Source organism: Melitaea cinxia, chromosome 17 (assembly GCF_905220565.1).
Source record: "Melitaea cinxia chromosome 17, ilMelCinx1.1, whole genome shotgun sequence".
In the NCBI taxonomy this organism is placed as follows: Eukaryota; Metazoa; Arthropoda; class Insecta; order Lepidoptera; family Nymphalidae; genus Melitaea; species Melitaea cinxia.
This window is the reverse complement of record NC_059410.1, coordinates 4,053,190-4,080,085: the sequence shown is the minus strand read 5'-3', so window position 1 is coordinate 4,080,085 and position 26,896 is coordinate 4,053,190. Positions and strand designations below refer to the sequence as shown.

Sequence of the window (26,896 nt, the reverse complement as noted above, 5' to 3'; positions counted from 1 at the left end):
GATACGCCAATTAAGAACAAACGTCGCAAACCAAACTTTTTGTACAATGACTGTGTTTGCTTGCAAACGAAAAGAAATAATTTCAATTATATTGACAACTTAGCTAGAAGAAAAATAGTCAGGTACTTACGCATTGTTATATATAACTCGAAAGTGCTAGTAAAATCTTGATTAAAATCGGTCCATCCAGTCAAAAGTTCTGAAGTAACAGACATATAAAAATACAGTCGAATTGAGTACATTCCCTTTTTTTAAGTCGGCTAACAAATTCAAATTAATAAAATGACTTAGTTTATTTAGACTATGTTTACTTTATGGGACAACAATTTATATTTCAATATGTAGTTTTTTTATAATGACTTTTAATATTTTCGTTAACGAAATGTACGCACCGTTTGTTTCGATAAAAAATAATTGTTTGCTCGCAAACGAAAAAAAACCGACTGTAATTTACATAGAAAAGTAATACAATGTAGATAGTAAAAAAATAATCAATTTAATACGCATTATCAGGTGAAAGTACTCGACCATATAAAAAGCACCATCTTTACATTAAAAAAAGGAATGCTCAAATTCAGTAAACCGAGTAAAAAGTTATATCAGTTGACGACACTTCTCAATTTTGAACCGGGTTAAATAGGACGGTACGATAATATTTTCGTGCTCAGTGGGTTTGATTTCAGTTACTGGGCATATATAAAAGTTTTCACAAAGGTAAAGGAATTACGTAAATTGAAATTTAATATAGTAAATTACTTCATTAAAACTTCATAGTTTATCGAAAACCATCATGAAGTGATCGATCATAAAATATCTATGTAAGTTTAAGAAAAAAAAATCTTAATTTTAACCAATAATCCGTCACTAATTAAGCAGTAAATAAAAAGTTATACAATATTTATTTCTCCGGTTTTTTTAATAACAAATATTATCAATTAAAACAACCCGTCCTTGCTTGCATTACAAGTACCCATACAAGAATTCAATTTGCTAATAATTTATGCGAAGCAATCGATCTATCAATCATTAATCGGCTGTTAATATTCCAGTCACGTAAACAGTTACGTTTTAGTTATCAACACGTTGAGAAGTCGAATGATTAATTGTTAGGTATGCTAAAATATATATACCAAGAATATGACACAATCAAATCCTAAGAAAATTCTCTTATTTATACTAATATTATAAAGAGGTAAAGTTTCCAACTTTGATTGTTTGTAGGGGGTAATCTTTGGAAATACTGTTCCGATCATGAAAATTATTTCACTAACAGAAAGCTACACTATACAGGAGTAACAGGCTATCATCATCATCATTACAGCCTATACAGTCCACTGCTGGACATAGGCCTCCACAAGTTTACACCAAAAATAACGTGAACTCATGTGTACATAAACATAGGCTATCTTTTATTGTTATTGAACAAAAAAATCAGTGAAAAATAATAGTATGTGTAAGAACAAGATCTATTTCCCTCCGGCGCGGGGTAAGACAGGGGGATGTAATATCACCGAAACTGTTTACCACTGCGCTAGAGGATGTTTTTAAGACCTTAGATTGGGGGGAACGAGGCATCAACGTCAACGGTGAATTCATCTCTCACCTTCGTTTCGCCGACGATATTGTTATCTTTGCGGAGACGCTGGATGAGTTAGGCCAAATGCTGGCCGTCCTAAACGAGTCCTCCCGACGTGTCGGTCTCTGTATGAACTTGGATAAGACGAAAGTCATGATTAACAACCAAGTCATACCGATACCGGTATCGGTCGATGGTACCCTTCTCGAAGTTGTTCAGGATTATATTTACCTAGGCCATACTATCCAACTGGGCCGCAACAACTTCGAGAGGGAGGCCAATAGGAGGATTCGGTTGGGCTGGGCGGCGTTTGGCAGGCTTCGTCGAGTCTTCACTTCGAAGATTCCGCAATGCTTGAATACGCATACGCAGCCGAGACGTGGACACTGACGAAGGGACTGGTCCACAAGTTTAGGGTCGCTCAGCGTGCAATGGAACGGGCTATGCTTGGGGTTTCTCTTAAAGATAGTATTAGAAATGAGACTATCCGCGAGAGAACGAAAGTAACCGACGTAGCCTACAGAATTAGCAAGTTGAAGTGGCAGTGGGCTGGTCATTTGTGTCGCAGGACCGATGGCCGTTGGAGTAGACGGGTCCTAGAGTGGAGACCGCGTCTTAGCAAACGCAGTGTGGGACGTCCTCCGGCCCGTTGGACCGACGATATACGTAAGATTGCCGGTGTCGGCTGGATGAGGATTGCGGAAAACCGGGATGTCTGGCGCGAACTTGGGGAGGCCTATGTCCAGCAGTGGACTGCGATAGGCTGAAGTGAGTGAGTGAGTGAGTGATGTAAATCAAGTCGGAGAAATTCGAGTGAGATGAAAACTTTACTATATATTTGCATCACAAAAATAATAATTAACGCCCAACCACTTCGGACGCGGGTCGGCTAGTAATATATATAATTATAATTATTCTTTCTTGGTAAGAATAAATCTATTCTTACACATTTGCACTAACACCCAGACCACGGCAAACACCAATATGGCCAATGTAACAGTAACCATTTTACATCAGCCGAATCGCATATGTTTTTGCATGCCATACTCGAACTCAGTGTAAGCATTTGAACGTGGAACATCATGGTCTCAGAATTAAATTCGAGAGCAGTAAGTTTTTTAAGCATCATTATAATTGATGATAGATAAAATTGCTTCAAAATTGTAAATAAAATAGACCTTAAAAATATTAATTTAAGAGATTATTGTTTTATAATAATTTCAAAGGACTTAAAAGTTTCTTAAAAAATGATTTTGTAAATCGAATGTGTAAAAGTATGACATGAATTTATGTGCAATATTTAAACAATAAGTACCACAGATATGAAAATCATAATGGACACGGTAATCACGCCGTGTTTATTTATGTGCGTAGTTCATTTAAAAGGAGCATTGAAACACAAACGTTAAATCCAATAAAGATATTCCTAACATATCATAAAACATGTGTAATTTATTCAGTGCAGTAAGTCACACCGTACAGATCTAGACCGTTTAAAGTGGCTTCAATTGAGTAATTAGGATACGCTCAGGTCAATAGAATTATGTAAATTGTAAGTGAGTGAGTATACTACAGACGTAGTTACTCACACGCAATTATCGCTTGGTCGGCAACGCGCCTAGAAGCCCAAGCTTCTGGTGTTCTAGGCGTCTCTAGGGTACGGTAGCCGCTCACTATCAGATGGGCCATAAGTTTGTTTTCTGATCTAGTCGTATAAAAACTCATCTATGCTATTTTAAAATTTAAGACAACTCAATTTTGTAACTTATAACATGTTTATTACTAATTTACGTCATTAGTCTATGAGTAAAAATTTTTATCGATCGTTAAAACTTTACTGCCTCCAACTTGATCGAAGGTAATAAAATTTCATACTTAATTACACCGCAGAGTAAAACAGTAAACGGATATTTTTTATAAACGTAACAATAGCTATTGTTCCGCGTTACATATGTTTTATTATTAAATTAAAGAAGTTGAAAATTATGTGTAAGAATTGACAGAAATCAATTTTATGTATTTAAGCTATTTTTAAGATAATAAATAACAGTAGCATACAATTCAATTAACATAAAACCGATATTTAAAAAAAAATCCAATACAACTATTTGGTGTCCTAATCACTGGAACATTCTCCATTCTGGTTTAATCCGGTATGATCTGGTTCAATCCTGTTCCGAGTGACGTTCCCGATCTGAATATGTATTTCATATTATATGTTACGGACATATTGACAAAAAGCACCCTAATGCTTAAATTGCCTGTGACGGGTTTTTTAAAATTAACTTATCAGAATGATATTTTTTACCCTCGGGATTAGTCTGTTGAAAAATAAAATTAACTTAATACGGAAACGATTATACTATAAGTCCTCTGTAAACTGTCTGGTTTGTTAAACAAATTTAATCCGTTTTCTACATACGCTTGATTTCAAAAATTTAAACTTAGGAATTTTTAAACAACTATGAATAGTTTTTGAAAACAAAATCTAAATCATTCATCTAGTCATTGATATCGCGACCACGAGTTCTTGTAGTTCTCGTAATATCCCACAACTGGGCACAGGCCTCTTTTGTCATGTAGGAGGACTGGAGATTAATCACCCACGCTGCTTCATTGCGGGTTAGAGGATCTCTATGTAAGTAACAAGAAAAATTAACTGACTCACAAAAACGGTCAACTGAAGCCGGTATAATTTATAGACTAAAACCGCGAAATTTAATACGACTATTCTTAATTCTACTATCACATTATTCAACCTCTTACGAAGTATACTTTAGCTAAATGTCTATGACGCGCCTGCAATTCCTATAATTTTGCAGTCGTCAAAGCGGCAGTAACCACTTAACATGATGGTGGTCAACTTGTTCATCTACCATTTTATCAAAATGTGGAAAAAGAGATAAAAAGTTAGGATATCGTACTTTTGGTAATTTTTACTAGTTATGGTAGGTACTTAATAGCTCTTCCTTACGAATCACTTACGCACCACATAATTTATACACAAAAGAAAACAACAAATAAAAACGAGTGTGCTTTATTCTGCACAACTGAAGTAAAACCTAGGAAACGTAACTCTCTTCCTATTTTTCACTAACTTAGATATCCCTCTCAACTTCCTTCCGCGCCACCCGATCACACTTTTTGTAACGCTCTCGTCACGCATTTACCAGCTTGGCCCCAAGTCAAGCGTACGTAAAGATGTTTGACTTCAAAAATACATTAAGCTTTGAAATTGTATGATAATTTTCACTCTACGTGGTGTTCATACCAATATTTATGAAATGCATAATAGGAGGCTAGTGGGAGCCCGACAGCGAGCGGGGACTGTGAAATCGGCTTATGAGCTTATCGAGCCTCAACCTCAACGGCTTCTGCGCGCAATATTCAATCAATAAGGATAACTGTCTAACGAGAATGCAAGAAACACGTATTTCAAAATAATTATATAAACGTCATCATCATCACCATCATCATGTCAGCCTATCGAAATCCACTGTTCACCTCCAGAAGTTCACGCCGAAAATGGCGTGAACTCATGTGTTTTGCCCATAGTCACCACGTTGGGCAAATGGGTTGGTGACCGCAGGGCTGGCTTTATCGCACCGAAGACGCTGCTGTTCGGCCTGTATATTTCAAAGGCAGCAATTGGATGGTTATCCCACCATCAGTCGGCTTTATAAGTTTCAAGGTGGTAGTGGAACTGTGTTATCCCTTAGTCGCCTCTTACGACACCCACGGGAAGAGAGGGGGTGGTTATATTCTTTAATGCCATAGCAACACAGTGTGACACACATATGTGTTTATTAATATGTAGCTTGAAAAAAAAAATACCCAAAGCATTTGTGACCGTAAGCTAAGTATCAATCTTGTATTAATATATGGAAATAAGTTATAATTAGCTGTACAATATGGATTACATCACGATCCAGTCGGTAATATCCCACTGCTGGGCACAGACCTCTTTCTCTATGTAGGAGAAGGGTTGGAGCTTAAAATCCAACAGGCTGTTCCATTGGCGGATATATTCCCTACTATGAGTAACAATCACTATCCGGTGTCTATGACAACTGGGACAGACTCAGGGGCACGGTGATACAAGACCAGACGACCAGACTAGAAAAAAATACTTATTTGTACAAATACAAATATTCATCTCGATCGGAATCGAACCCGCAATCAAGCTCACACGGCACATGCACCGCTTCACCAGAGCGTTGTCAATTTATTACGTACCAAAAATAATTATTATTTTAACTATTCGTTTGACAGATTGTATTTTACAGTTAGAATTTTGACACAGTCTCGATTCAACACAGTTTATGTGAGATAAAGTCCCTCATTGACAATTTAGTGCAACAAAATTATGAGCAATCGTTATTTTATTCATATCGACATAGTAACCATATTGTAATATAGTTACCGGCTATTCTCCTACGTTGTGTTATAACGTGATCTTTTATAGCCTGCATGATATAGACTTCTAATGATAAAACAATCGTTCAGAGTTTAATTATTACAAATAAATCATTCCTTTTAATTGTATATATGAAGTTCAATAATTTTCATCTCTGAGACTGTCTTTGTAAGCATGTTCTATAAGCACATTTCTTAGCACTAATTTATGTCTAATTGTAGTGATTTACGTGGAGTGTATTGAGAAGGGATCAAAGGAATGATTGACGGAATAATTGCGGTTACGCGAACTAATGACATGGTACTGTCAAAGGATGTGGATGTACGTCATGTACGTTTGTTCGTTTTCTTTATGGGAGTCAATAACCCACACGAATGACAAGCTGTAAGAATGAAATAATAACAGTATTTTTATTAAGATAAATTTATATTAAGGCGTTCATTACTTAAAAAATGATTCAAATAACAACATGCTTGTATGCGACAATAATACATTATTATTAGTGAGGAAAAAAACCTCGCTTCTCACGTTTAAACGCGAAATTAATGATTTTCAATCTCACAGTTTTTACTACATACAAAATTACATGTAATTTTCTTGGCATAATTTTCAATAAAAATTGAGAAAAAGTTGTGAATGACGTAAAGCACAGGTCACTTTAAATATACACTAAATATAATACATGTATGTGGCGTACCAACTTTTTTAAGATTCAGGGGGTAACATCATACTGCTAAGCATAGGCCTCTTTCTCCATGTAGGACAAGAACAGGATTTTAATCCACCACGATGCTCCACTGCATGGGGGGGGGGATATACTCCCAACTATGAGTAACGATCGCTATCAGGTATTTATGATAACAACTGGGACCAACAGCTTAAGCTTGACGTGCTCTCCGAGGTACCACAAAGACAGTCATCCAAACCGAAAAGAAATATTTGAACAAATACAAATATCCAACCCGAACGGGAATCGAACCCGCAAACCGCCGATTGTCAGGTGGTTGTTACAGCGTTAACTTAAGTACATAGCGTATTTTACTGACATAGTTATCTGTTCTTAAGTAGATAATACACGTGATTTCATTCGTGTTTCTTATCATATTAAATACTAGCGACCCGCCCCCGTTTCGCAGGGGTACAATAACTGATACTAAATATAAAATATAAAATAAATATTTGAAATGTAAGCGCAAAAAATGTGTTTATTTACGATATAAAATAGGAAACCTCTTAAACTATCAGTGTGCCTCTAATATATTATGCATGTATTATACATATAAACATTCCTCTAGAATCACTTTACTTACTAAAGAAAACCGCAACAAAATCCGTTGCGTAGTTTTAAAGATAAGCGCACAGACAGCGGGAAGCGACTTTGTTTTATACTATGTAATGATTATTTATTATTATATGCGGCATAAGAAAAAACGTCAATAAGACTACACCCAAAAATGCATTTCTGAATACGAAGCGGTTAAAAAAATCATTGTAATATGCATACTTTAGTAGTTTATGCTTTAATAACTTGATAATAAATGAAGATAATACATTTTTTCTATAAGAGCCTGGAGTCCAGCATATAAAAGTTGTAAGATTTAATTGAAATCCGTCTTATATAGTTTTGGCGGAATGTGCACATAACGGCAGTTACCAATTGTTTCAATTATATTTATTACTTGTAGGCGAAATTGACTTTGATAAAATAATAATAGGCGAAGTAAAAGTAAAGTAAGTTGTGGTATGGTGAGGTTTTTTTCAGGTTTGTAATGTTTAAGTTTTTTGAATAGACTATCCTATTACCTAGTGTCTAAATAGCAAACAATATATAGTCTATAAAACAAAAAATATGTATGTAAAATACACTTAATTGAATAAAATAAAATAAAAATTGACAAATTTAGGAATGACCCTAATTTGAGAATTTTGACTTCTATCGTCTAGATAAGTATTTATGCATTCATCTCAGACTCATTTAACGAACTAACAGAGACTTCTATAATAATAAACAAAAGAATATATACATATATATGCATCTGTGTGTCTCAAATACCTGGTACTGACTATGTAATGTTTTTTTATTGATTTCGTGTATTTTTTATGCATAATTAAAAAAAAAAAAATAGCATCCTGCACTCCTTCTCCATATAAACTATGAGTGTGTGAAATTTCATACTCGTCTGCGCAATTTTCGTAAAAAGCTGTACAAAGTTTTTGCTTCGCGTATTAATATATAGATTACAATCCCGAAGCCTATCACTTCACTTCAGCCTATCGCAGTCCACTGCTGGACATAGGCCTCCCCAAGTTCGCGCCACACATCCCGGTCTTCCGCAATCCTCATCCAGCCTACACCGGCAATCTTACGTAGATCGTCGGTCCAACGGGCCGGAGGACGTCCCACACTGCGTTTGCCAAGACGCGGTCTCCACTCTAGGACCCGTCTACTCCAACGGCCATCGGTCCTGCGACACAGATGACCAGCCCACTGCCACTTCAACTTGCTAATTCTGTGGGCTATGTCGGTTACTTTCGTTCTCCCGCGGATAGTCTCATTTCTAATCCTGTCTTTGAGAGAGACCCCAAGCATAGCCCGTTCCATTGCACGTTGAGCGACTTTAAACTTGTGGACCAGTCCTTTGGTCAGTGTCCACGTCTCGGCTCCGTATGTTAACACAGGCAGGACGCATTGCTCGAAAACTTTTGTCTTCAAGCATTGCGGAATCTTCGAAGTGAAGACGCGACGGAGTCTGCCAAACGCCGCCCAGCCCAACCGAATCCTCCTATCGGCCTCCTTCTCGAAGTTGTTGCGGCCTAGTTGGATAGTATGGCCTAGGTAAATATAATCCTGAACAACTTCGAGAAGGGTACCATCGACCGATACCGGTATCGGTATGACTTGGTTGTTAAACATAACTTTCGTCTTATCCAAGTTCATACAGAGACCGACACGTCGGGAGGACTCGTTTAGGCCGGCCAGCATTTGGCCTAACTCATCCAGCGTCTCCGCAAAGATGACAATATCGTCGGCGAAACGAAGGTGAGAGATGAATTCACCGTTGACGTTGATGCCCCGTTCCCCCCAATCCAAGGTCTTAAAAACATCCTCTAGCGCAGTGGTAAACAGTTTCGGTGATATTACATCCCCCTGTCTTACCCCGCGCCGGAGGGAAATAGGTCTTGTTCTTTGGTCATTGACATGAACGGTCATCGTCGCCGCGTCGTACATAGATTTTAGTACCTCGATATATCGCCAGTCGACATGACATCTCTGCAGAGAGTCCAGGACAGCCCAGGTCTCGAAGGCTTTCTCGTAGTCCACAAATGCCATACACAGCGGTTGATTATATTCTTCCGTCTTTTGGATAATCTGCCGAACAGTATGGATGTGGTCCACGGTGCTGTAGCCATTTCGAAACCCAGCCTGCTCTGGTGGTTGGAATTCGTCGAGTCTTCTGGCGAGACGATTCGTAACAACCCTCGAAAACAGCTTATAGACGTGGCTCAGAAGTGAGATCGGTCTGTAATTCTTTAACAGAGACTTATCGCCTCTCTTAAAGAACAGCACCACCACACTCCTGGACCACGCCTCCGGCGTGGTACCTCGGTGGATGACGGCGTTAAATAGTCTTGCCAAGGCTTTCAGGACAGGTCGCCCTGCGGCTTTAAGGAGTTCAGTGGTAACTCCGTCATCCCCCGGGGCCCTTCCGTTTTTAAGCTGCCCGAGCGCTGCACCAATCTCATCCTCTTCGAAGTCCGGGATACACTCCGAATAATGGCGCAACAATGGTGCCCGTGGATCTTCGGTGTCCCAAGTCGCAGGCTTGCGTGCGCTCGACGAGTACAGCTGTCCATAAAAATTCTCAACCTCTTCTCGGACCTGAGGGCGAGAGCAGACGGTTCTGCCATCTGCTGTTTTAAGCTTCGCAAGAAGTCTTCTCCCCAATGGTCTTTGGAAAACTTTGGACCCCCTATTCTGCTCAATCAGAGGAGCAACCTCTCTCGTATTTGAGCAGCGGAGGTCTCGGCGAATAATTTTCCGTACCCTCTTGGAAAGAGCCCTCTGTTCTGGCGAAGCAGCCGGCAACTCGCGCCTCTGCCGCATCAGATCCAAGGCTTCGGGAGAAAGTTTGGACTGCTTCGTTGGCTTTGTTGGTGGAAAGTGCCTGCGACCCAGTGTACACACCGTCTTCACCACGTTGTCGGTTATCTCGTCCACGTCGCTAGTAGTTTCCAGCGAATCGAATCGGTTTTGGAGTTCCAACTGAAACTGCTCGGAGCCACATAGTATTTGGGGCAGCGTGGGTCGGAGAGTAGATTTCATCAAGCGGGTCCGCTCCTTTCGGAGACATATATTCAGAGTGCCCCGTACTAGCCGGTGGTCGCTGCCGGTGTTAAACCTGTTAACCACTGAGACATCTCTGAATATATGCCTTTTATCCGCTATGATGAAATCTATCTCGTTCCTCGTCACAGTATCGGGGCTTTGCCATGTCCACCTCCTTTGGGGCTTCTTCTCAAAAAATGAGTTCATCAAGAAGAGCCTCTCCGATTCGAGGAAGTTGACAAGCGTCTGCCCCCTGTGATTCCTGTGCCCCAATCCGTGTGGTCCGATGCTCGATCCGTCGCGGCCTTGTACTCCCACTTTAGCGTTGAAGTCTCCCATAACAACGCTGTAGAAGGTCGAAGTAGTGCCATGTATGGCCCTTGTGATATCTTCATAAAAGGCTTCGACTTCATCGTCAGAGTGTGCCGAGGTCGGCGCATATACCTGTATCACTTTCAGGGAGTACCTGTCGGTGAGCTTAAGTACAAGGTACGCTACCCGGGTCGACACACTACTGACTTCCACAACGTTGTTAGTGAGAGTCTTGTGAACCAGAAAACCGACGCCACCTTGGGAAAGCCCATCACCTTCACGGAAGTAGAACAAGTGCCCGGAGTCCAGGATCATCGTGTCCTCTCCCTCTCTTCGGACTTCAGACAACCCCAGTATGCTCCACTTAATGTGACTAAGTTCTACCTCAAGTTCGGTGAGGTGATGGTCCAACCGTAGCGTGCGTCCATTATACGTAGCCAGGAATATTTTTCTATGGCAGCCTCCCGTACCCCGGTGATTCTTAGCACCCTCTACCCCACCGTTACCACGGCCGCTGCCGTAGCCGGGAATAGTGGGGCTGCCGGGAACTGAGGGCCTTATTTTTAGGTTCGAACTCATGGGGGTTTTTGCCCATAGTCACCACGCTGGGCAGGCGGGTTGGTGACCGCAGGGCTGACTTTGTCGCACCGAAGACGCTGCTGCCCGTCCTCGGTCTGTGCATTTAAAAAGCCAGCAGTTGGATGGCTATCCCGCCATCGGTCGGCCTTTTAAGTTCCAAGGTGGTAGTGGAACTGTGCTATCCCTTAGTCGCCTCTTACGACACCCACGGGAAGAGATGGGGTGGCTAAATTCTTTAGTGCCGAAACCACACAGCACAAGAAGAAGCCTCCGAAGCCTATAAGATTGGTAAAAACACGACATGTTCGAAATTGATCGTAAGCAAAACGGATCGTTTTTTAGTATAGAAACCATTATAAGGAAATGTACTTACGGAGAAGAAATGCGGCCTCAGCCTTCCGATGGTGTACTTGGCTACATCAGTGGTGAGCTGCTGGCAGGCACACCCAAAGAGGAACACCCCTATAACCCGGTATGCCTCCCACACCCAGGCGGGTATCTCCCTCCCGAAGATGACACGAGACCGACCGCCTCTATAGTCTCGCAGTCTGATCCATTCGGTGAGACACATCTGGTGACAAAAAAAAATCTTATAGTTATATAGTTACAATCATTACACATTTGTATGTTTTGATGTATGTCCTTATAACATTTAGAAACTTACAAACTTCGTTCTGTCATACAGTTGATAGTAATTTTTTTTTATTAAAATCTTCCGTGGGCCTTTAAAGGAACATAGAAAAAAAAATAAAGCCATTTCGTCGAGCCATTCTCGAGTTTTACACTTAGCAACGTTAATTTTTATAATTATAATAATAATAATAAGTTGGTAATGTAACAAACCCAAAGACGCCTACTGAAAGATTTTTATGTCGTAATTTGATCAAACAACTCATAGGAGCGAATAAATACTCATGTGTCAAATTAAAATAAAATAGTTAGGAATTAATTATTATCATACATAATAAGAAATGCAACGCGGGTAAAACCTCGGAGAACCCATTAACTTTTACAAAAAAAAGCAATCAACCATCAAAGTCAGACTGCCATATTCTTTTACTTTTATCATTATAAAGATTGTTTAATAATTTTAATAAATCTGTATAATATTAGTATATCATTAATAATACTGTATTTGAGACGTAATCCGATGACATATGCGCAAGTAACACTATACAAGGCCATCGAAAATTACAGTCGGAAAGCAACGTGTTTACAGCACACGTATAATACGTCAATTCTTCACATTTTTGAATATCATATCAAAAATCGACCGCTCCAGCGGGGATCGAACCCGCGTCTCCGACTGACCGTGTCGGCGCTCTAGCCAATTAAGCTATGGAACGATGTACCCGCTAGATCGAAATTTTTGATATGATGATTTTATTTTCGGTTTAAGCGAACCGTGGCGCCGTCTATAGTGAGTTCTTTACAGAAACCCGTAACTATTCAAAGCTTCATATTACAATGAAAATCCTTGACAGGAGACGACACCATGCTATTTTTAATATGTACGATTTTATTTTTGTGTTACCCACACATTAGGAATTCTAAACATATTTGAATATCATATCAAAAATCGACCGCTTCAGCGGGGATCGAACCCGCATCTCCGACTGACTGTGTCGGCGCTCTTGCCAATTAAGCTTTTTGATTTTGAATTAAGATTTTTGATATGATATTCAAAAATGTTTAAAATTCCTAATGTGTGGGACACAAACACAAAAATAAAATCGTACGTCAATTCTTCGTTTAATATAAATAGGTTAAAATGCAGCTACAATACGTGTTGTAAAAATATTCTGAATACTTTAAAGATTAATCCGATTACCTATTATAATAATATGATATATATATATATATATATATATATATATATATATATATATATATATATATATATATATATATATATATATATATATAGTGATTAAATAAACGAACGCGTAATTAGTAAATAAATGAACGCATTACACAAAATAGCCCTCAGTAGTATAAAAGCCTATATCGGGACTATAGAAACAATCTTCATTCAAAACCAAACGCCCAAACCACAAACAAGACAAGACAAAGACAAACATTCGTAAGGCTGATACAAATATTTGTCAAGAAGGAAGACAACCAAAGCAAGTCAATCAGATCAGTCCTCTCAAGATACCCTACACGCACACAAACGTAAACATACAGACACACAGACAAATGCATATATGAACAGACATTACTTTAAATTGAATATCATATTTTCAAAAGACTAGGTACACAAACATTGTCCAAGTTTCTTCTATTACTTATACGAATAAGTTATAGAAGATGTGAAGGAAAACTTAAAAGTGTCGGATTATTATTTAAACGTGAAATGCACGTTCAATCGATAGTAAAAGGCATCCTAATCATGTGCAAATGAATGGATAAGTGTGTAAACAAGATCCCAATGTAGCTTCCAACTTTAAAACGGAATAAGCGACACGCTATTTCCACATTAGTGACACGAGGCAATAAGATTCATTTCTACGTATAAGATATCATTGTAAAGAAACATCACGTAAGTATACGCAGCTACCTTATTAAATAGCAATTAGTAGAAATGACAGCTTGCAAATCCAGTACTTACTTAAAACATTCCCATTAAAATGTGATATTTATTTAGCTGGCAACATTTACAGATAGCTAATAAAATATTTAAAAACAATGTTTGGTAGTATATATCGCGTTCTATCTCTTAATAACATACCAATATAATTTGCATACTAATTTATAAATCCCAAGAAATGATTTTATATTTAATTTTGAACGAAATGATGAATTTAAATTGTTATTATTTTAAAGTAAGTGGGTATTCAAATACCACATAGAAGGTTCATCAGAATATAATATTATTGCAGAAAATTTTAAAATTTCAGAAACGTAACTATTATTTCTTCTTCTTCTTCATCTTTTTTTGGCTTTAGCACCTTTGCGAAATTGCCAGAACGATTATTTCTACTTTCCGTGTGTTTGACAATACATAAGACATTTCTTTCCGTTTGTCACGTCAGCTAGTAGAATGTGGCTGGTAGACTGTAGCATGCAGTGTATGTTTATCTTATAATAGGATTTATATTAACTGCTGAATAGTTATTACTACAACGTTTTCCATAATTTGTAATATTATAAATCTTTGCATGTTCACGTGGTTGTTGTGAAAGATAAAATTATCATAAAAAATTCCACACCACACACGCACTGTCGTTGAACTTATACCCTTTATGTAATAGTGCAAGAGATGATGATAAAGCAGTGAAGATAATATTTCCAAAATATATATTAGAAATAAACAAAAAATAACACGAATAATAATAATAATTACAATATTGTCATTTCTTTTCAGTTGAAAAATGTTTATGGGTGTTATTAAATACATTAACATTCTTAGAGCGTCTAAGATCAAATTGGAAATATAAAACAAAAAAAAAAATACGAGCAGACACGTCAGGACACGAAAGGATTTATTTAAACCAAATATAACACATATTTATAATATCTGTGTTATAATAAAATTTACTGCAACGCACCAACATCAGGTACCATTCGTACCAGGTCGATTTGAAAACGACGTGCTTTGGACAGGCTTTATCATATACTTTATGGGCTACAAATATCAAGCGACATCTACACAATCAAAGTACAGTAAAAGTAACTATAAATACCAATTTCCTCATTGTCGTTTAATGTACACCTCTATATACTCCGTAGTACATAAGTACGTATGTATATACTTAGTCCTAACAGGTAGATGGAAACATAAATTGAAGTCCATAAAGCAACATTTATAGCTAATTCTAAGTGGATAACAGTTAAGTAAATGTTAACTGAGATTAGATCAAAACCCACACGCTTACTTCAAGAATAATCATATTGATTTTACTGGAAATGTGAGTTTATGTTATAACAAAATGTCCGACATGGTTTCACTTGCATTAGCGTTCATTTTTTAATGTGTAATGTATTTGTGCTTCGCTCTTTAAGTTTTGGTTTTTAAAAAAACTTAAGACTATGAACTTTCTCAAAACAATGCAAGAAGTACCTTGCTTCAAATTTGGAACAGCCCACCTGGGGAATATATCTTAAACTTATAGAAAATCACAGAAAGTGATTACGGGTGAGTGAGGTTTTTACTTATATATTTTCAACTATTTTCATAACTTATAAGACACGAAGATACATTGTGAAGTACAGTATACCAAAGAGGCAAACAAAGACAGAATAATTGTGTTTGCTCGCAAACAAAAAAAAAACCGACTTCAATTACATACAAACAAGTAATACAACGTAAGTAGATGAAAAAAATTAATAAACGCACTACCGGTCACTACGATTTTCGAGGTTTCCTTCGATATCTCTGGGATTCCATCACCAAATCCTGGTTTCCTTATCATGGCACCATACTTATATATTTATTTTTTTATATATACGGTCGGATTGAGTAACCTCCACCTTTTTTTGAAGTCGGTTAAAAATATTACCGAAAAGCGACACTCACATTGTAGGGTAGTCGATCGAGTAGTATAAAAACATTATGACGCGTCTCTTGGGCTATTTAGTCTCTGAAACGCGTTTCGCATGGTCGAGCCGCATGAATAGCAGTCGATGCATACTTCATTGATCAACTGATGCTCCGATAGCGATTGTTCTAAGTCGATGCATGCATGCATGCTTTTGTGTTTCAAATGTTATTCATGACATCTCAAGTGGACTTCATTCATATTAATATTGTTTAACATATTAAAAGCGACAGACAATTAACATACGTTCTACATAATATATTGCGTTGTTTATAGAAGTCGTAAATCTATATTGTTAAGTAATTATAGAACAGCAGCTTGTATGGGTATACTGGATTTGCGTGGAATTCATAAGATTCGCTTTAGGTCACGCTCTTTATGAATTAATTACCAAGAAAAGTATGGCTTGTGGCTGTTGCGCTGGCGGTTGCGGTTGCGGGTTGGATCCCTGCACATGACGAACATTTGTATTGGCCATACATGTTTGCCGTGGTCTGGGTGTTTGTGCAGTTTTTGTGGTAACTCCCCACCGTGCCTCGGAGCGCACGTTAAGCCGTCGATCCCGGTTGTTATCATGTACACCTGATGGCGATCGTTACTCATAGTATGGAATATATCCGCCAAACCGCATTGGAGCTGCGTGGTGGATTAAACTCTGATCCTTCTCCTACATGGGGAAAGAGGCCTATGCGCAGCAGTCGGATATTACAGGCTGAGGCGTATATTCATATTTATTTAATGATTGCATAATACTATGTGAGAGGTGACCTGTTACGATTTGTGACGACCCACAAGAACAAACACTTCGACCAGAAACAACTTCTAATTCTACAGACATTTATATGCTACATGAAATCGGTACGATCGGCGTTATTGAAATTATTGAGACACGTTCACCAGAACAGGACATGGCAAGGAGTACACCACGTTTAAATTGTTTTGGTTACTTGGAAAATTGTTAGATACGAACTGTTGAGTGGGTTCTTCGAACAAGGATATAGCACAATAAGAAATAACCGTAAAAATAATAAGGGCTACAACATTCCTAAAAAGAAAATGATTTTAATCTCAAATTATGTATTCCTGTCTCAAAATTTCCCCAAAATGTTTAGCGTTTCATGTTTTCCATTCACCGTGAACGTGATACGAATTTTAATTTAAACAAAAATTTAAGCGTTTCGCCCTTCTCTGTACATTTTACAATTCATAGAGCAATGCTGTTGCATAAATGAGAGCGTTTGATTAAGCAATTTATACATAGTCATTGTTTGACTTTTAATATTATGATGATATTTTTACAACGTTTTGAATTCGGCCTATTAAACATAAAAATTATATGTCAATTACTTTAACAACTATAGCAACTCATAAAAAGTTTTGATTTAAATAGCACCAAATTTATATTTAACTTCGTAAATACAAATACGATTTTAAGTGAAAGTAGAGTAGTATATAAAGTGTAAGTCATATACAAAATAAGTATATACAAATATGTATATATTACGTCCTACCGAAATCATCAAATCTAAAATAAACTTCAATAACTTCCAAGTTCATAGCGCTTTCACTGTTAGTAATATCAGATATCATGAAGGCAAGCCCCTAACTCTATAGACCGTTTATCAAGGTCAATGACTCGCCTGTTTGACATTGGACAGAATCATAATATAAAAATGAAGTTATCTATAATTATATAAACTCGTTCTAATTAACTCAAGTTTTCGATTAAAATTGATATCATAGTTCCAACTTTCAGACTTATAATGTACATATAAGTTGTTAAAAATACACGAAAAAATTACCACTAGCTACTTTTATTTTTATCGTTTCTGTGGCACAATCGACCAACCATATAGGCTGATTTGCAACATTTTATGCAAAATTTTTGTTGGGCCTTCCCAGGGTGCCTTCGTAAGTATAAGAGCGTGTCCGGTAGTAATTATAGACTAGGAGTCTATAAATTTACTATTGGTAGAAAAATTCCGCTTACCCGCAGAGGAGCAACGCATTAAGCTCCACTTTTCACATATAATAATTGGTAGGTCTGCGCCCAAGGTGAGACGTGAGACAGGTCACATGTTGACAAAGGCAGCAAGGTGAGACGTCTTATATAGCTTTAAATTTATAATACCCAAAATTGAAACTAATTTTACTCAACAAGAAAACCAAAACCATATAAATAGGATTGCTGAAGAATAAACAGCGAACATCACTGAAGTTTGATGCCTATTTACGGTCACCGATACATCGACACTGAGACGTTATTATTGCGAAGCTTGGAGAGAAGGATTACCATAAACATATTCCACTACATAAATAAGGATTATCCGGCTTCGGTGACAGATTAACATAACAATACACACACTCTGAATGGAGCATACAGTATTCGTATGATATTTTAAGGCGCGTTTCTATTTCTTAAGAATATATGCTTAGACGATAAGATTGTCGGTGAAGGCTGGATGAGGATTTCGGAAAATCGAGGTGTTTGGCGCGAACTTGAGAAGGCCCATGTCCAGCAGTGGACTGCGATAAATAGGCACTGATTGAATAAAGCGAAATCATATGCTAAGAACCTGTATCAGCTATTAGGTGATACATCATCATTATCATCACAGTCCACTACTGGACATAGGCCTCCACAAGTTCGAGCCAAAATGGCGTGAGCTCATGTGTTTTGCCGATAGTCACCACGCTGGGCAGGCGGGTTGGTGACTGCAGGGCTGGCTTTATCGCACCCAATGACGCTGTGATATACATAGGTGATACAGTTTAAGATAATTATTCGACTTATAACGTTACCTAACAGAAGAGTTTTTAACTAATTTTTTTTTATTTTCACAATCAAGTGCTCAAGTGTTGAATATTACTAAATCGCAATTTCAGTTTGTATTGAAATTTTTATTTTTATAGTTTGGGAAATAACTAGAACACAACAAAAAAAAAATCTACACTGTTATAGATGAGGTCTATAATAATTTATTTACAAATTTTACTAACAATAGGTATTTCATGCATTTACTTTGAAGTAAAATTAGACTCTACGACCCTTAAGCCACACCAACCAGCACATAAATACATCGAACAATTTGTTCTAAGGCCGTTAAAATTCTTGTTAAACTCACCGCACCACTAAAACACAAACATGTGTTTGTTAGTTATAAAAATAACTTATTTGCTTCTGAAAGAAGATTATGATATGGATTACCTAAAATAGAAAATTCTTTATTCTTTTCTTTTAGATAAAGAAAATAACGAAAACATTCATATTTTAACTTTATTTCTATTCAGTAAGAAGCAAAAACTTTGTACCACTTTTCACGAAAATTTCGCGGACGTGGTATGAAATTTCGCACACTTATAGTTTATATGAAGAAGGAGTGCAGAATACTAATAGTTTTATATAATTTTGCATAAAAATACATTAAATCAATTTAAAAATTTAACATATTATTATATTTGACTTATACAAACACACGCACACGCATATACATATACTCTTTTGTTTATTATTATAGAAGTATAATCTTTGACAACAGAACTTTAAAAATGCTCGAAACTTATAATTTAAATTAATTGTGGTCGAATTTCGACCACTGGGCGACCACTTCGACACTACTACGATGGTAAACAAGCGTACAGTAACCCTGATAGTAAACGGTTACCGTAGCAGGCAGCACTTCCAAAGAAGCTCCGAATACCTTACAACAGGAACACAACACAAAATTACTTGAGAGCATTATGATTGGTTCTTTACCTTCTGTTCTGCTTCAGATTTTAAGCAACTTAGAATATATGTTTGTCACTGAGGTAAGGCAAAGCCGGAAATATCCTGCTCAAAATATGGAGTAGACCAACTGGGGAAGTACCTTAACATAAATTACAGCTAAATAATACTGCTTTCAAACACTGTTGTGTTCCTGTTCCTAAGGTGAATAGAGCTTATAGGGCAGATTGGGGGTAGGGTTGGCACCGTTCTTGCGATGCTTCTTATGTTGCAGGCGTCTAATAAGCTACGGTAATCGCTTACCGTAAACTTGTTTACTGTCCTAATTGTATAAAGAAAAATATATTTTATTGAATTCCTAATGAAGTTACGAACTTTAGCAATACAATTATGCATAAAAAATAAATATAGGTTTAGCACATAATATTGTTCAAAATTATATGCGACATTATTTTTATTTAATCGTGACTATTAACCAGACCTCCGTCCTGGTAGAGATCCCGTCTATCCGTCTGGTCTGGTAGAGATTGCTTATTAGCAATAAGATCGCCCGATTGTACAATTTGTGACTATAATTGCTTGTAATGTAAATTTAGTTTCATTTAGTTCTTTGATTTATTGTACAATAAAGTATATTATTAATGTTATTATTACATTGTTTTATTTTCTTAATGTAGAAATCACGAGAATTAAAACCTTAAACAATAACACGCTAATTGTTTTATTTGTGTGTGTTATATACTTACGTGTGTTATTTATTACTGCGACACATCACGCATGTGTTCTCATCTAATATATGAGACAAATATCTTAACATAAAACTGTCTGATAACGTGATAACAGGAAATTTGCGGCGGAAAATGATAACGGAATTTACTTATAGGAAAACGTTATTTGCTTAAGGGAGTTAAACATATTTGTCACATTCATTTATATCCAAGAAAACAATAATTATAAAGAACTAGCTGTACCCGCGACTTTGTCCACGTGGTACTTAAACAATATTATTTTTCAGTTCGCAGAGTTAAAAAATAAATAAATTTCTAAAATAAGAGCAGCCTTAGTTACTCCATATTTCATCGGCTATCTGCCAGTGAAAGTCTTGTCAAAATCCGGAGCAAACAGTCAGCCAGACAGACAGATAGACAAGAATTGTAAATGTTATTTTGTTATATGTACGGTGTATATGCATCCATATGCATTTAGTACACAACTCCAATTTTATTTATCTGTATAAATAACATAGGCTATTAAAGCCTATATTTTGGCTGTATGTTTAAAACTATAGCAAAAAATGTATATATAAAATTTGATACTTAATCTTTCTTAATAAATTGGCTGTTTAAAACTAAAATAACTTAAATCAACCCGAACCGGTACCTAATTCCTCAAATGATTGCATTCAACCAAACAAATTCTTCAGTTTTATAATATTACTGTATACGCGTTACTAACAATAACATAACATAATTATTCTGTAAAGGAAGTACCTACTAACAATTACCTGCACGTGCTTTTAGTTTTCAACGATAAAAGATTACAGTTTTGAACTACAAACCATTACAGAATCCAAAGGCCATTATGATCCTTACGCTTATAGTAAAAGGGTTCGTAATTACACTGGTTCGTTTGCTTGTTTCACCTCAAAACGTCAACATTTCAAAAGTTTCGTATCGTAAACATCGAACGGTGTCATTGTCATCTGTTCTAATTTTAGCTCGACTCATGCGGGCTTGCCGTTGTCTGATCGCTGGAGCTAAATTTACAATAGATAATTAGATAACAGTAAACGACATACTGACGATTTATAAACTACTAGCGACCCGCCCCGGCTTCGCACGGTTGCAAAAACTATCAGTGTTCCTCTTCTATATCATGCACCTTCCTCTTGAATCACTCTATTTACTAAAGAAAACCGCATCGAATCCGTTGCGTAGTTTATAGATCTAAGCATATAGACAGCGATAAGCGATTTTGTTTTAATACTATGTAATGAGGTAGTACAAATAATTTAATTACAGATACACCTCATAACGACAGTATATAAAGAAAATTGAACATTGAAAAAAAAGTACAAGTGTTTTATTTCATTTTTTAACCGACGTGGAGGAGGTTCTTATATCGAATGTATTTTCGTATTTGAAAACTGATACTTGTTATGTGGTCTCGATTAAATTTGAGGGAGATCTGGTATCCCCGATAATGCGTATTTCATTGACTTGTTGATAATCTTGGTTTATCAGTTGTCAATGTAAATTGAAGTCGGATTTTTTGTTTGAGAACAAAGATAATTAATAATCTATACTAATGTTTGTTTGTTTAAGCGCGCTAATGTCAGTAGCTACTGGTACGAATTAAAAAAAATCTTTTTGTTTTGGATAGTCCATTAATCGAGGAGGGCTATAGGCTATATAGTATTTTATTAAGTTTATTCCTCAAATTAACGCGGGTGGAACCGCGGGGCACAATATATATGTTATAATTAATCGACCTTTACTGAGACTGGCCGTTAAAGGATATGACCCTAAGGCAGTGTAGAATGATTTTTTTTTCTTTTTATAATTAGGTAGGTTTGCGATTGACCACTATTTCACCTGATGTTAAGTGACAATGTGGTCAAGGATGGAGCACGCTTACCTAGAAGTAGCCTATTCACTCGCGACTTAAAGATCCCGAGATTGTAGCTATCCGGAAACACAGACGTTGGTAGAGAGTTTCATTCTTCAGCCGTACGCATCAAGAATGTAGTCGCGCGCCGCTTAATCCGTATAGTGGGTATGTCAACCATATAAGGGTGGCGTAACGCAATGCGTCTGGTTGTTAGAAGGTGGAAGGGGCAGGGAGGAATCAGGTCGTGGAGTTCCTGCGCACACTCTCCGAAGGGTACCCAATAAAAGACCGACAGGCCGGCCCCCTACCAAGCCGATGATCCGGTGGTGTCGAAACTAGAAACAAATCAGTGTAACTACTTACTTTAATTTTTATTTTTATATTTTCTTAGAGTCAATACATCACTTCGGTACTTACAATTTAACAACAACGACATTTTACTTTGGAGAGATATTTTTCACGCTCAATACTTTCAAGGTGGTTCTTACGGCTACTTGTTTTATGTTGCCTACCATTTAGCATTACCGAAAATAAAATCCTTACTATATTATCACACATATATATACACATACATATATATGAAGAGAAAAGAAGAATTCTAAATGTATTGTTACACAATACGCAAATTTAGTTCAACGCCCAAAAGCAATTTCTCAACATGCGCATATTATTAACATGTGAAAACAAGGCACTTCTGATAATGACGGCTATCTAGATACGAGGAGTTCGCATCTGGCAAACTTGACATGTGTCGATTTGTTTTATTGAATTGCACTCGTTTAATACGCCAAGATTAATTGACTGTTATGTAATAAATATTAAATGGCGCACATGTTGAAACATGTAACATTGTATATTTATTCGCACTGAAAGAAGTATTCTATTTATAAATATTTTTTATACTTTATGTCAGACTTCATATAATCATTATTATGAATACGATTGATTGTTTTATGATATTGATTCAGCTTGTAACATCCCACTGCTGGGCATAGGCCTCGTTCTCCACGTAAGACATCAACATCCTATTAAATATTTTAAATGGTAATAAGATTACGTTCATAGAACACAATTTTTGTCGAACTTGCAATGACCTAGAGACAGCGAGAGTGTATAAATTGTATTATCTACATATTGTGCAATTATTATTTAACTGTAATTCAAAAGAGGAAATCAAGAAAGGTCCAGAGTACAACAAAGCGATCGTTTTGTTCAACAATCGATGAAACAACTAAAATATTCGTAGCAGCTATGACTACTAAAATAGTTTTTGTACTAGTCGGTAAACTATTTTAGTTTTGTATAGTCGCAGTTTCGTCGTAATATTTAATGTACACTAAATTTTTAAATCATTTTAATTTCGGTTGGGCTAGGCGGCGTTTGGCAGACTTCGTCGAGCCTTAACTTCGAAGATTCCGCAATGCTTGAAGACAAAAGTCTTCGAGCAATGCATCCTGCCTGTGTTTAACATACAGAGCCGAGATGTGGACGCTGACGAAGGGACTGGTCCACAATGGCTATGCTTGGGGTTTCTCTCAAAGATAGGATTAAAAATGAGACTATCCGCGAGAGAACGAAAGTAACCGACATAGCCCACAGAATTAGCAAGTTGAAGTGGTAGTGGGCTAGTAATTTGTGTCGCAGGACTGATGGCCGTTGGAGCAGACGGGTCCTGGAGTGGAGACTCCATCTTGGCAAACGCAGTGTGGGACGTCCCTCGGCCCGTTGGACCGACAATCTACGTAAGATTTCCGGTGTAGGCTGGATGAAGATTGCGGAAAACCGGGATGTCTGGCGCGAACTTCGGGAGGCGTATGTCAAGCAGTGGACTGCAGTAGGCTGAGCTGACTGACTGACTAAATTTTGGTGTCTTGGTAGATCTTATTCATTTCATATGTAATAAGTAAATTAAAGTAACGCTTCTAGTGTAGGCCGCGAGAAAAAACACGCGTAACGGCTGCCTTGCGCCCGGTCCTTGAGCGGTGGATGCGCCGTAAGCGCAAACCCCTCACCTTCCGTCTGACGCAGGTTCTCACCGGGCACGGCTGCTTTGGTGAATACTTGTGTCGGACGGCCCAAAGGGAGCCGACGACTGAATGTCACGATTGTGGCGCGGCGGTGGACTCTGCCCAGCACACCCTCGAGGTGTGCCCGAGATGGGCGGCGCTACGTCGCGATCTGACGACAGTCCTCGGAGGGGACTTGTCACTGCCGAGCGTTATCACCGCGATGCTCGGTGACGACGAGTCCTGGAAGGCGATGGTCTCCTTCTGCGAGACAGTAATGTCCCAGAAGGAGAACGACGAGCGGATGAGAGAGGGGGCCGCCGACGAGGCCTCCGTCCGCAGGCGACGAACGGGGGTGCGTAGGAGGCGCTACTTAATGCGTTTCCAGTAACGCCCCTGTGCCCATGTCGGGCCGGGATGGGAACCCGTTCCTGCTAGACATGGCGTCGTCGGGATTGTTCAGAGGTGAGCCGGACAGTCCCATGGAGGAGAAGTCTGGTCTTTTCGCCGAGGCCAGCCTGTCGCTGGAGGGATCCTGTTGCCTGCAGTTCCGGGACCCTCCAATTAAAGCGGCTGAAGGCTCCCGCAGGGGTTTTGGTCGGTAGTGCACCCCCAAGTGCTAAGCCGACATACGGTCTAGGAATGCCTACCCGGGCATCCTGGATATCACCCGTAAATGGGTTACCCTGCGATATCAAAAAAAAAAAAAAAAAGGCCGCGAGAAAAATGTCGGAGATAAGAAAAAAACCCGATAAATTATGATGACTTACGAAGATAGCAAACTGCATATTTTTTCAAGAAGTTAAAAGATTTTGTCTATCAAAAAGGTTATCGTTCGAAAATTTAGCAAATTGCCGAAACACCTACGAATTTACATCCTCGCCTTTTTCCGACATTAAATCATTATAAAAATCTCGTATAATCCACAGCGAGAAAATAAGTAAATAACAAAGAAATAGAATATTATAAACTATAATTGATAATAATCGTATTGCAACTATTCCATCGAAATGTCTTACTGGACCATAAGAGGTTAGGAAGATCAGATCTGTGGAAACTTGTACCTGTCAGGTCTATACAAGTGTAATAACTGGATCGAAATACAATTTAGATGAAGGAGATAATATTTTGTATTTGAACTGGAATTTCAGATTTTCTTTGCTTACGATTTGTATTAGGTGATGGAATTTTTGAAGACATTATTGGTATCGAAAGATTTGAGCTGTAACACTAGATTTAGACTAGGTTAGAACGGCTACGCTCATGTTGAGTTTTCATCGTTCATTTTGATCAAGGCTTTTTGTACGTGTGTTAAGTAGTTGTGTTTGTATCTGAACCTCGATGCGTTATTTCATATGATGGCGGAATATAAAATTTAATTACTGTTATTAAAAAGTAGCACATTTTCAATCATATTAATTTTTAATCATATTATTGCGTTGACACACTTGCTCCGTCTCATGTCAGGGAAACAGCCTTAAAACACAAAGCGGCACGGCACAAATATTCGTCACTAATTCCAAATTACATCTTTGTGCCGTTTGCAGTCGAAACAATGGGACCTTGGAGTAGCAGTGCAAAAAATTTTTTTTAATGAGATAACACCTCGCCTTACTGCCTCTACTGGTGACAAGAGGGCTGGTGCATTTTTTGCCCAGAGAATCGGCATAGCGATTCAACGGGGAAATGCTGCCAGCATTCTTGGCACAATTCCACGCGGACATGATTTATACCAAAACTATCTGTAAATATTTAGTTCATAAGTTGTGAATTGTAAATATGTATAATATTTTGTATAAATAAAATTTTAAAAATTATTTTTTTTTTAAATATGCTTTGAAAACTCATGTTTAGCAATAATAAGATATTGCTAATACAGAATACACTTACACACCATTCCATTCCAAAATAATAATAATAATAAGCTTATTATTTTGCATAAGTTTAAAATTATATAAAAGTAAACGAAGCCGTGGCACATCGCTTGATAATAAAATAAATCAGACGTAAATTGGAAAGTAATAGGTACAAGTCGTATTGATTCTCCATGAAATCGATCTTGTTCGATCGCGTCTAGCTTTCGATTACCGTGGAGTATCTATTTCACTTTATAAAGATTATTATTATAAATTAAATTAGTTTAGGATCAATTTTTTTCAGTATGTACTTTATTTGGAACTAGCTGACCCAGGAAAGTTAATCACCACTATATTTCTTATATATAAAAGTAAAAACACATTTAAAATAGACAGATAGTAACGTATCTCATGAAACTTAATACCAAAACTGTTTTGTAATAAAACCTCCTTCAGTGCATAATTAAAAAAAAAAAAGATTAAAGAACAAAAGGCGAAGATGAAAAGAAAAACCACTTGCAAGTTTAAAAACACAAACACTCTAATAGCTGATAATAGAGAACTTTTTTCTACCCATTATCAGAGGCAATATGAACTGCGGACACACACGTTAATGGAAAATCAATATTTGTTCGAAGATCATTATCACTGTGTAAGCAACGTGTAAAAAGGTTAAACTATCTCCATACGGTAAATATTAAAATACCGATGTAAGGGAACATTGGGATGAAATTTTTTATGGGTGACATTTGGGGTGATGAGTCAGAACGTTTCGGATACCGACGGATATTACCGCTATCCTGCTCCACAAGTCTTCTACGTCAGTACCTTTGCATCTACCTACTAAGATTAAAAAAATTGTATTAGGGTTTGTAGATATTAGTTTTATAGTTTGTAAACATTCTCATGTAAATAGTGATTTCTGTAATTCCTAATGTGAAATTC

The 26,896-nt window shown here is 37.4% G+C and overlaps 1 protein-coding gene across 1 annotated transcript in view; it reads right to left on the bottom strand.

The window, feature by feature from the left end:
* Nucleotides 1-26,896, bottom strand: part of LOC123661492 (putative phosphatidate phosphatase) — a 125,456-nt gene that overhangs the window by 35,498 nt on the left and 63,062 nt on the right. The window contains exon 3 of the mRNA XM_045596448.1: nucleotides 11,585-11,782. Within this exon, the coding sequence (XP_045452404.1) occupies nucleotides 11,585-11,782 (198 nt within the window). The remainder of the gene's footprint in view (nucleotides 1-11,584; nucleotides 11,783-26,896) is intronic.